Source organism: Salvelinus alpinus, chromosome 38, assembly GCF_045679555.1.
Source record: "Salvelinus alpinus chromosome 38, SLU_Salpinus.1, whole genome shotgun sequence".
Classification (NCBI taxonomy): Eukaryota; Metazoa; Chordata; class Actinopteri; order Salmoniformes; family Salmonidae; genus Salvelinus; species Salvelinus alpinus.
Window position 1 is genome coordinate 8,918,963 of NC_092123.1, and position 12,403 is coordinate 8,931,365.

At 40.7% G+C, this 12,403-nt stretch overlaps 1 protein-coding gene across 3 annotated transcripts; it reads left to right on the top strand.

Annotated features, from left to right (window-relative positions):
* The first annotated feature begins 234 nt into the window (after positions 1-234).
* LOC139566214 (kynureninase-like) lies at positions 235-12,177 on the top strand. Of its 3 annotated transcripts, XM_071387256.1 has the most exons (14): positions 235-372; positions 613-783; positions 4,364-4,484; positions 4,719-4,801; positions 5,365-5,426; positions 5,524-5,595; positions 5,892-5,966; positions 6,162-6,308; positions 9,680-9,778; positions 10,057-10,130; positions 10,215-10,267; positions 10,509-10,594; positions 10,907-11,137; positions 11,869-12,177. In XM_071387256.1, the coding sequence occupies exons 2-14, from the start codon at positions 615-617 to the stop codon at positions 11,995-11,997; spliced, it is 1,401 nt and encodes a 466-aa protein (XP_071243357.1). In that variant the 5' UTR covers positions 235-372; positions 613-614; the 3' UTR covers positions 11,998-12,177. The 3 variants fall into 3 exon arrangements, 1 of the variants encoding a protein (XP_071243357.1); XR_011673073.1 differs by lacking the exon at positions 10,509-10,594; XR_011673074.1 differs by lacking the exons at positions 10,215-10,267; positions 10,509-10,594.
* Positions 12,178-12,403: the final 226 nt, after the last annotated feature.

A 12,403-nucleotide genomic window follows, 5' to 3' on the forward strand; every position in this document is an offset into this window, starting at 1 on the left:
ACCACGTACCTCTGCCCAATCGAAAGTACGAACAGACATTATAGGCTGTAATGAAAAGTAACACATGACAGTCAATAAAGGAAGTAGGTGTATAAAGGAAGTAGATCTACATAGTGCCTCTTCTTCACCCATATTGGATACAGGTGTTGTTTACAGTATCGATAATAAAGCTAGAAAATGACATGTAGTACACTAGGCTGGAATTAATGAAGTCAACCTCACCAGTGAGTTTATCTTTGAGGTCAATGATTAGCTAACTTCGGATATTTACAGAGGGGTGACAGAGCACTTGTGAGTGTGTCCATTTTAACTCAAACTGATGAAAGAGACTGGGATATATTCAACTGAAATTGGAAATACTTGCTTTATCTGGTAATGACCTAATTATTTAATTGTTTCTCCGCTTTGAATTGTCATAATTTAATATATTGAACTTTGAAATGCAGGCAGTGGTTTCGTGCGTGCGTAAATGTAATTTAGCCAACTTGTCGAAACATTTCAGGTGGGTATATAGCCTGTGTAGATAGTATACGTACTGTAGGACTAGCTTTGTTTGAGAACTATTTGTAAATGGCATATTACTCTGAATCATTTTCCTTTTTTCAACTTCAGTAATGGACCCATTTGACGCCATCTCTCCGCGCAAGGTTCTGGAGCGCGTCTCTGCTCTGCTGGGATGCAGCCAAACATCGAATGAAGTAGCCACATATCTGGACAATCACGACGAACTGAAGCATCTACGTGAACAGTTTCTATTACCCAAAGTTTCAGAACTTCCTCCTTGTAAGTAAAATGGCAAGCAGGCTTTTTAATGTTATGCAGGCTTTTTATGCACTGGCTAGTTGCTTCTCCATCACCCCATAGCAGTCTGTGGAGTGTCATGAAATTGTTATCTTATGTGTAGGAAAACCTCTGTCCTTTACTAATTTGTGGCCGGAGTTGTTCTGGCTACAATGAGCCTTGCTTGCCCCAAGTTAGTGGAAGGAATTTGCTGCCGTATAGTCACTATTGGGAGCTCTTTCTAGAACACCCACTTAAATTGTGCATAAGAGCATTTTATATATATTTTTTAAACTAGTGAGAAATATACTGTATGTGATTATTGAAAGCATCTGAGTTTGCTTAATTTACTATCATCCTAAATTAAGATGGAAAATTTGGCAAAATAATTAAATATCATCTTCAATTAAGATATTTAATTATTTTTCCATATCTAATTAATGTATATTACTCTACTTTTCATGATGTGGACAGTATGTGTTACTACATTACACAAGCTGACGTTTTGATCACATCGAATTGGAGGGAATTCCACATGCTTTTTACCTCAGATTGGTGATGTTAGTATAACAGTTCTATAGTCAACGACACAAAATCAATTGCTTAAAACATATCAAAGTCTTTAGTTTTGTACTGTTGATATCCTATGCTGGGTCGTGATTCGTCGAAGTTAACTAACAGAAAAAGTATTTTAATTGTTCCCTTTTCCACGATGGCAGCCTCCTAAAATCAACATCCGCCATTGCAAAACATAGGTATAAGCCTTCTACACGTTCTTGTCTAACCAACCATGTATAGGTTACGTTTCCGTGTGGCCTTTGAGTCATGTTAGTTTAAACAGCGCTACTCCCAAACGTTTGCCCCCTGTTCTATTGATTTCAGCGCGATATCGATGGAAATGATTAACAAAAAAAGTGTTGCATTACACTTACCACGTTGGCGAGCCACTCGAAACAAAATGCAACACTTCAAAATGTAGCTAGCTGTTTTCTACAAATTGTCCTCTAACCAGTGATGTACACATTATTCCCATGTTCTGTGTGGTTTTTGAGCGGTGTTAGTTTTAACAGGACGTGCAACCTCATCTCCCCCCTCTTGCGCAAATAATTTAAACGTGATGATCGATAGTGTGATTTTCAAACATTTTATTTAACCTTTATTTAACTAGGAAAGTCAGTTAACCTTTCTAGGACACACGTTCCGCTAGCGGAACCCCTCAACAACATTCGCTGAAAAGGCAGCGTGGGAAATTCAAACATATTTTTTTGAAATATGTAACTTTCACACATTAACACGTCCAATACAGCAAATGAAAGATAAACATCTTGTTAATCTACCCGTCGTGTCCGATTTAAAACATGTTTTACAACGAAAACACAACATATGATTATGTTAGATCACCGCCAAGTCCAAAAAAACACAGCCATTTTCCCAGCCAAAGATAGGAGTCACAAAAAGCAGAAATAGAGATAAATGAATCACTAACCTTTGATGATCTTCATCAGATGACACTCATAGGACATCATGTTACACAATACATGTATGTTTTGTTCGATAATGTCCATATTTATATCCAAAAATCTCAGTTTACAATGGCGCCATGTTCAGAAATGCCTCCAAAATATCTGGAGAAATTGCAGAGAGCCACAGTAAATAACAGATAGTCATCATAAACTTTGATGAAAGATACATGTTTTACATAGAATTAAAGATACACTTGTTCTTAATGCAACCGCTGTGTCAGATTTCAAAAAAACTTTACGGAAAAAGCAAACCATGCAATAATCTGAGACGGCGCTCAGATAGAAACAACATTTCTCCGCCATGTTGGAGTCAACAGAAATACGAAATTACATCATAAATATTCCCTTACCATTGATCTTCGTCAGAATGCACTCCCAGAAATCCTAGTTCCACAATAAATTGTTGTTTTGTTTGATAATGTCCATTATTTATGTCCAAGTAGCTACTTTTATTAGCACGTTTAGTACGCGTATTCAAACGCTCGCACAGGTCCAGGCGAACTTTGGACGAAAACTTCAAAAAGTTATTTTAAAGGTTGAAAAAACTTGTCAAACTAAGTATAGAATCAATCTTTAGGATGTTATCATAAATATTCAATAACGTTCCAACCGGAGAATTCCTTTGTGTCTATAGAAGTAACGGAACGCAAGTCGCTATCATGTGGAATGCGCATGACCAGGACCTGGCACTCTGCCAGACCACTGACTCAAACAGCCCCCATCCGGCTCCACATCACAGTAGAAGCTTCATTCAACATTCTACAGACTGTTGACATCTAGTGGAAGGCGTAGGAAGAGCAAACATATCCATATCCCACAGGGATTTCAATAGGCGATGAGTTGAAAATCGACCAGCCTCAGAATTTCCACTTCCTGTTTGGATTTTTTCTCTGCCATTTTTGCCTGCCATATGAGTTCTGTTATACTCACAGATATCATTCAAACAGTTTTAGAAACTTCAGAGTTTTCTATCCAATAGTATTAATAATATGCATATATTAGCATCTGGGACAGAGTAGGAGGCAGTTCACTCTGGGCACACTATTCATCCAAAGTGAAAATGCTGCCCCCTATCCCTAAAAAGTTAATGAAATAAAATGTGTATATTTGTATTTATTTGTAAACTCATGTTCATCTTATATTAGGTTTTAGTTGAAGATCTGATAACATTCAGTATCAAAAATAATCAAAAATAGAGAAAATCAAAAAGGGGGCAAATCATTTTTCATGGCACTATGTGTAGATAGTACATTATAGGTTTTCAGTATATCACAAACTGTTTCTGCATATTGGTTATTGATTTGGACACATTAAAACTGTCTTGACATTGGGCTATTTATCAATGTCTTGTCATCAAGAAGCAGCGACAGCATAATTTAACGTAAGTTTTAGGAATATACACTACCGTTCAAAAGTTTGGGGTCATTAGCAATGTTCTTCTTTTTGAAAGAAAAAATCAGCCATTTCCAGCTACAATAGTCATTTACAACATTAACAATGTCTACACTGTATTTCTGATCAATTTGATGTTATTTTAATGGACAAAAAAATGTGCTTTTCTTAAATAAAAAAGGAAATGTCTAAGTGACCCCAAACTTTTGAACGGTAGTGTAAATGGACATTTCAACATGAATTTCCAATGCTATTGTACTTAATCAGGTAAAAACTGCTGAATGAGTCTGAAAATGTGCTGGGATTTATTTATTTTGGTGATAAGGTATACCAGAAATCACCAAAATGGTTTTGCCCAGCCTATACATGTAGGTCTACAAGATCCTACATACAGTGAGGAAACGGCCTGCCTGGTCAGGTATTAGGTGGTCGGAAATAATTGCAGCTGGAAGAGAAATTTGCGTTGAGCTGAATAAAGGAGATGACTAAGCACTTTCATTTAGCTAAGTGTTTGAAAGTTGAATCATTTTAATGACATATTCTTCAACTGTATAACAAAGCCTCTTTCTGGGGGCCAAGAAGTATGCCATGATTTGAACGATGCAGGGAAGCTTCTTAGTGAAAATGTGTGGATCGATTGTGCTAATGCACTGTTAATGTTACCCTAGCTGACCTTACGCTTGTGGATGGCACCAATGAATGCATTTACTTTGTGGGGAACTCACTTGGCCTCCAGCCCAAAATGGCGAAGAAGTACATTGACGAGGAGTTGGATAAATGGGCTAAAATGTAAGTTGTTTCCCCCAACGTTTCCCCCAATGTCTGCTTTATGACACTGAATCAGCTCAGCTAAAGTTTGTTGACTATTTCAAGTACAGTAATGGTCATTCGAGGATGACAAGTCTCCCTCCACCATGAGCCTTTCTCTTTTAATGTAATTGTCCTAACTTTTATCTGTGACATGTGTATCCGGTCCTTGTAGCTGTGAGCATTGTTGTAATATTTCTCTGTTCTGTTTTGCAGGGGGGTTCATGGCCATGTGCAAGGCTCTCGACCTTGGGCCTGGGCGGAGAACAATATAGAGGAACTCATGGCTAATGTGGTTGGTAAGTTCATACAATAACACATGTCCAACGCATGATCAAATACAATGCATTCGACATTCTATGTTAGTTTTATGATCATAACAGTTAACATGAGCTAGGGCTGAGATGGGGCTATTTATCGATGCATGTCGGTACCTTTACAGGCTTTTTGCACTGATATGCGACCAAAGGGATCCAATACACGGTCGTCATGGTTCCCTTTTTCACACAGCACTGTTAAAAGCCTGTAATCTCCAGCTCTCATAACGTTCATGGTTAAATTGTCAGGTAATTCTGATAGCTAATTATCGTTCTGTCTGGCTGTTGATGATTCATGACAGAGACCTCCGATCTGTGACTGGTTTTAAAAGGTAATTGCACCCTGGCATTGTGCCATATTTGCAGTGAGCAAAGTACAGCCAAACCAAACAACTGAAGACCGTTATGCTCCTCGGATGTCTTTTTTTGTGTGGAAAATGTAGGTTATCTGATTGCCAAATTCTATTAGGTAAAAATGTGTCCTGAAGTTATGTCAGAGCAATGGGAATTAAATCACGCCGGTGTGTTTGCGTCCGTGCGAACAGGGGCTAAAGCTGAGGAGGTTGCCTTGATGAACGGGTTAACGGTTAATCTGCACATTCTGCTGGTAAGATAATGTCAAAGTTTTATACAAATCTCCAACGTAAACATACATTATATACCGCGACTTTACATCAACAACATGTTACATATTTGCTTTGCAGCTGTCTTTTTACAAACCTACAGCAAAACGTCACAAAATCCTTCTTGAGGACAAGGCTTTCCCCTCAGACCATGTGAGTAATTCCAACGACACAGAACTTGTTTTAAACCTACAGGATGTTGGTGCAATGACTGCAGGTCCTTTTTTTTTTTTCAAAGTCATTTGCATTCTTCAACTGCATTTCAACCACAATTCATGTTTTGCCCTAAAAATACACCTTTTGACAGTTGTATAATACTTGAGTGTGCAGGGCCTACTCTCCGTCATTTATCCTGTTGTAATAGAGTAGTCCACTGTTGTTATTCCCACCACATTGTATCTGTTGTCTCTGTGTTGGTGGAGGAGATGTTCATCGTGCTATTTCTTCAGTATGCAGTGGAATCTCAGATCCAGTTGAAAGGATATGACCCTAAGCAAAGCATGCTGCTGATGAAGCCCAGACCGGTAAAAGTAGTCTTCATTTTTTTTCTATAATCCCTTTTGGGGCATTATGACTTAAATACTAACTTTTTTATGTGCACCTTTCAAGGTACCGAAGGACATTGAGTATAAAGAGTCAAATTGAGTGTTGAGAAAGAGTTCATGAACAGTTATTAAAAGTGATTTATATGACCAACTGCCGTGTTTTCTACCTGTCAGGGCGAGGAGGTGCTGAGAACAGATGACATTCTGGACACGCTAGAGAAGGAGGGAGATTCCATTGCAGTGGTCCTGTTCAGTGGAGTGCAGTACTACACCGGACAGCTCTTTGATATGGCCGCCATCACTAAAGCTGGGCAGAAGAAGGTGAAAGGACTACTTTAGAACCAATCCTCAGTGTCTTTTTCTCACCTGCACTGAGACCATAACGTTTGTGTTTTTAAAGGGGTGGGTCTTTTTGGGAAATGTTATTTCAACTTTTGAATTCGTTCTTGATTGTCTATTAAACTACTTCTAAACACTTTACAAATCCCCTTAGTGCAGGGTTCCACAACGCCCAACTCACCCCCTGCTGTATATACAAACTTATGTGGACACCCCTTCAAATGAGTGGATTTGGCTATTTCAGCCACACCTGTTGCTGACATGTATAAAATCGAGCACACGGCCATGCAATCTCCATAGACACAAATTGGCAGCAGAATGGCCTTACTGAAGTGCTCAATGACTGTCATTGTGGCACCGTCATATTTTTTGTACCTCTTTTTCTCACCAATTTCGTGATATCCAATTGGTAGTTAGGGAGAGGCGAAGGTCGAGAGCCATGCCTCCTCTGAAACACAACCCCGCCAAGCCGCACTGCTTCTTGACAGACTGCTCTCTTAACATGGAAGCCAGCCGCACCATTGTGTCGGAGGAAATACCATACACCTGGCGACCGTGTCAGCGTGCATGCGCCCGTCCCGACACAGGAGTCGCTAGAGGACATCCCGGTCAGCCAAACCCTCCTCTAACCCGGACGAAGCTGAACCCGGACGAAGCGCGACACAGCCTGGTATCGAACCTGCATCTGTAGTGATGTCACTAGCACTGCGATGCAGTGCCTTAGACCGCTGCGCCATTCAGGAGGCCTAGTTCGTCAAATTTCTGTCCTGCTAGAGCTGCCCCATTCAACTGTAAGCACTAACTGTTTGTTGGGAGCTTCATGAAATGGGTTTCCATGGCCAAGTAGCAGCACACAAGCCTAAGATCACCATGCGCAATGCCAAGCGTCGACTGGAGTGGTATAAAGCTCGCTGCCGTTGGACTGAGTGAGAACGCGTTCTCTAGAGTGATGAATTACGCTCTACCATCTGGCAGTCCAACGGACGAATCTGGGTTCGGCAGATGCCAGGAGAACACTACCTGCCCCAATGCTTTAATGTTTTTGTCAAATATGATCTCTATTTGGGCTTCTTGCGGTCAATTTGTAGTCTACTAATTATTTGTAATTATTTTCCGGCCTCTGACCCACCACTCAAGAAAAAAATTGACCCACGGCTGAATCTATTTTATGGTCCCATGCCTTCTTAGAGGGTACCCCAACATGATCTGGATGGTGTTTTATGAAGGTTCAATTTAGACGATCTAGAGAGTAACACTGCTCTCTGGTGTCAACTGTGATACTGTCACTACATTGCGACAAGGAAGTGAAGTCTTTGTTTATAATCAGTGGTTAAATTGGGCTGGAGTCACGCCCACCTACCTCCCTTCTTGATTCTATTTTTAAAGTGAACCCTCATGTCAAAAGGGGGCATAAGCTTTATCTATACGTTATTAAACTCGCACAATTTGGATTTCCTGAACTCTTTTAAGAACCAATGGGAAGAGGATTTAGGTGAACAACTTTCAGACGAAACTTGGCAGAGTATACTTCAGAGAATACATTCTTCATCTATATGTCTAAGACATGCCGTAATTCAATTTAAAATAGTTAATCGGCTGCATTGGTCAAAGGCAAAATCATCCAAGATTAGTCCAGAAATAGATCCCACTTGTGACCGATGTCTGCAGGCTCCTGCTACTTTATTACACGCTTTGGGCAGGCCCGAAATTGACATTTCTGGATATCAATTTTTGAGACGTTTTCTAAGATATTGGAGAGACCTATAGAACCTTTTGTGTTTTTTTGCATTATTCTGAGTGGCCCCAAAGGAGGCCCCACAGGAGGCCCATCGAAACAGTTCTATGGAGTGGCACCACAGGAGGCCCCTCGACAGTTCTATGGAGTGGCACCACAGGAGGCCCCTCTAAACAGTTCTATGGGCCACATTCTGGCATTTACTTTTCTTCTAGCTAGACGTTGTCTACTATATAAGTGGAAGGAATGTGTTTCCTACTTATAACCATTGGATAAATGAAGTTATGCAACATCTCAAGCTGGAGAAAATATGCTACTCCGTTAGGGGATCTGCAATTACATTTTCTAATATCTGGCAACCTTTCCTATCTTTTGCAGAAGACATGGACCAGCTAATTTCACCCAGTTAACTCCATAAACCAACCCAAATTAGAATTTGTATAATTATTTAATACTTTTTTCTTAGATCTTTATTTTTTTACTATTTGATTATATTACTCATTGTATATCATGTCTGCTTTAATAAGTCTGGTTTTAGGGTGGGGCTCTGTCAGAGCATGGGGGGGGGGGGTGGGGTTGTGGTGGGTTTGATTTGGTGGGGGATCCGTGTGTGTTCTGCCCTCTACCTGTTCTGTCTGTTATCTGTAGAATCATAAAAAAATTGCAAAAAAAATTAAAAACTTGGGTCTGGAGCTACCAGGAACCGGGCTCCTGCACATTGGGTCAAAAGGAGAAACAGATGGAGCCGAACTCCAGCAATTTAAGGTTTTGAAGAAAAAAATAGGAGAAACCAAGGTTAGGGTTAGGTTTGAACATATCGTTAGGGTTATGCAAAGTTGGGGTTGTGGTTGAGGCTAGGGTTGAACTGGGATGTGGACATGAAGCTAGGCTTTGAATTGTGGATGAGGGTTAGAGTTGAACCAGGATGTGAACATGAACCTAGGATTAGGTTTAGAGGGGCTCCTCTGAATTCCTAATTCAACCTCTATTTATAGTGGATAATGGCCATTCTATCCATTGTGTATAGTCAAGTTATTTCATCATGCTTCTATTGTATAATGTTGTTATTAACATTGGCTTTTGAGGTAATGAAGCATGTTATTTAAAACCAAAAAAGCATTTTGTCTGACAACAGCTGCTCCAACAGCGTCCTCTGTTGTCAGGGATGTGTAACAATTTGACGTGATTGGCTCGCAGGATTTGTCTGCATTCAACTCATGCAAGTGTATGACACCCATTTGAATTCACTCCATGCTGAGAATGACATTTGTCAAATAAACAGCAGTGCGTTGACAAGGAAATCTAAATGATGACTCTCAGGAGATGTCAAACCACACACACACACACACACACACACACACAGGGGGAAGCCTTCCCTCTCTGTCACATTTAGCAGGGCAATCAAAACAACCAGACTTAGAGTCCTAATGATCCACACAAAAATACCCCCACTAGGAATACATGAATCATTTATGAAGTTTATCTTAAAAAGACACGCACACGCAAACAAACACTCACAGACACGCCGATGAACTGCCTCTGATGCGTCCTGCCTGCACAGCTCCGGCCTGCTGCCCTTAGCATCTGGCATGACGGTGCGTTTTTTCTCTTCCCGCAGGGCTGCTACGTTGGATTCGACTGTGCACACGCAGTGGGCAATGCAGAGCTGAAGCTGCACGACTGGGGAGTGGACTTTGCCTGCTGGTGCTCCTACAAGGTCAGCATTGGGGTTTGTGTGGCGAAATCAAGGGCAAATGAACTGTTGGCAGTGGCTTCACTCTGTCCTGTCCAACACCCGCTGACACAGGAAGACCACAATATGTGGGGTAGAAATTGACTTGTTCCAGCTTAATATTGCCAACAAGGATTTTCTTGCAGTTGTTATCGATGCCCATTTGAAATATTGTAGATTATCCTCGGTCTTGAATACTGTAGAAAATAGGGAGATAGACTATGTCAATGCGTTGACAGAGTCTATTTTGTATTCATGTGTAGTATGTGAATTCTGGAGCTGGTGGACTGGCTGGAGCTTTTATCCATGAGAAGAATGCGCGTACAGTCAAGCCTGCGTGAGTACGACAGTGCAGTACAGCTCAGATTTGTGTTCATGTTGACTATGTTATGTTTTAACTACTTATTACTTTCTCTCTCAGGCTCATGGGATGGTGGGGACATAACTTGAAAACAAGGTTCCGCATGGATAATGGTATCAACATATTTTTGATCGTGTTCTCATTTTATTCCCTATACTGGGACACATTACAGAATGTCGCTTCAAGTTGCCATTGTCGGTCTCTAAGCAGAGATATCCATGTAGCTTGCTTTACACTGACATCTCCTGGTCATGTTAGGGTATTACAGAAAATGGGTTATACCGTGTTCATTTCACCCTTTCAGTCAAGCCACATGAATTCATCACGAACATCCTACATTTTTTCTTACCATAGAAATGGATCTACTACCTGGTATAAGTGGCTTTCGGCTATCAAACCAACCCATCCTGCTGGTGTGTCCACTGCAAGCTAGTTTAGAGGTGACTGGAACCAATTTGGGTTTTTCATATCGATTTCATACAGCAAATATTCGAACAAGTTCGTATTCATCTCTCAAATCATGGAATTTACAAGTGACCTGTAAAAGGTTGTAACTGTTATAACCAGCGTTGGGGTCAATTGCATTTCTATTCTAGTCAATCCAGGAAGGACACTGTAATTCAAATGCTCTTCAATGCTTTTCAAGTAGGAGAATTTGGAATTGGAATTTTGGTTACTTTCTGAATTTAAATGGGATTGACTCCTGCCCTGGCAATAACTGTTCAGTTGTCAATCTTTGCCAATACGTCCAGGTCTTTGCTATGACCAGTATGACAGCTCTGAGGAAGAAGTCCAGACTTCTGACGGGTTACTTGGAGTGTTTGATCCAGCACTACTACAACGAGGATGAGGCCCAGCCTCACAAGCCCTACGTCCATATCATCACTCCCTCCCACCCTGAGGAACGAGGCTGCCAACTCTCCCTCTCTTTCTCGGTCCCCATCGCAGCCGTGTTCCAGGAGCTGGAGAAGAGGGGCGTCGCTGTGAGTGGCTTCATATATACAATAGTAGTACAGTATTGGCGAGTTTCCCAGACCCATATTAAGCCTAGCCTGGACTAAAAAGCGCTGTCTAAAATAAATACAAATTCACTTCAAAAAAGTAATAATTAATTGACCATGCTTTTTAGTCCAGACGTGGGCTTACATTTAATTTGGGTACGAAACACAAGCCCTTAACATGTATGCTGAACAAAATATAAACGCAACATGTGAAGTCTTGGTTTCATGAGCTGAAATAAAACATCCCAGATCATTTTCCAGATCATTTTAAGAAAGCTTATTTCTCTCAAATGTTGTGCACAAATGTATGTACATCCTTGTTAGTGAGCATTTCTCCTTTGCCAAGATAATCAATCCACCTGACAGGTGAGGCATATCAAGAAGCTGATTAAACAACCGCAGCCCAGGTCCTCCATACCTCCTTTATGTCTGTAATAAAGCACTTTTGTGGGGAAAAACTAATTCTGACTGGCCCTCCCAGGCCCACCCATGGCTGTGCCCCTGCCCAGTCATGTGAAATCCATAGATTAGGGTATAAATTAATTAATTTCCTTCTATGAACTGTAACTCAGTAAAATCTTTGAAATTGTTGCATGTTGCGTTTATATTTTTTGGACATTATAAATGTGTTTTACGCATGAGTATACGTACATAGATTAAAATCTATATTTTGTAATGGACTGTTTTGATCTATTCTCTCCATGCCGTCTCAGTGTGACATGAGGGAACCCAACGTCCTGCGCATCGCTCCGGTGCCGCTGTACAACTCCTTCAGTGACGTACACCGCTTCATCACTGTTCTAGGATCAGCTCTGGCTGCCGGCAAAGAACTACAACAATGATAGAAACAGTCTTATTGTTACCTCACCTTTCAGAGTGTTTTTGACAATGCAGTATAAAAACATACTGTTTTTATTGACAATGTGCTGGAGTCATTGACAGGTCTTCTGAACTACTGTCCCAAAGAATTGCAATATGTTTTGGCTAGGCTACTCAGTAAAACTAAATTGGTTGGAATTGTATCCCTACTCAACATTTTGTGAGACAAGTTTGTTACTATACAATGTCAAATAATAATACATTTATTTGGAATCGGAGTCAATGCTGAGACCAAGGTCTCTTTTCCAGATGAGCTCTGTATAGCTCGCATCCACTACAACAACATGGAAATTGCCTACGGAGCAGCAAGAGGAACTGCCCCTCCCTACCTTCAGGCTCAACCATACACATCAAAATACAATAAACACA

What these genes read in the sequence shown, in the direction of transcription:
- LOC139566214 (XM_071387256.1), top strand. Translation starts at nt 615, where the DNA reads ATGGACCCATTTGACGCCATCTCTCCGCGCAAGGTTCTGGAGCGCGTC. An exon ending in AGGCTTTCCCCTCAGACCAT is followed by an intron (nt 5,596 to 5,891) that starts GTGAGTAATTCC and finishes CTATTTCTTCAG; the next exon opens with TATGCAGTGGAATCTCAGAT. An exon ending in AAGGTTCCGCATGGATAATG is followed by an intron (nt 10,268 to 10,508) that starts GTATCAACATAT and finishes TTCTTACCATAG; the next exon opens with AAATGGATCTACTACCTGGT.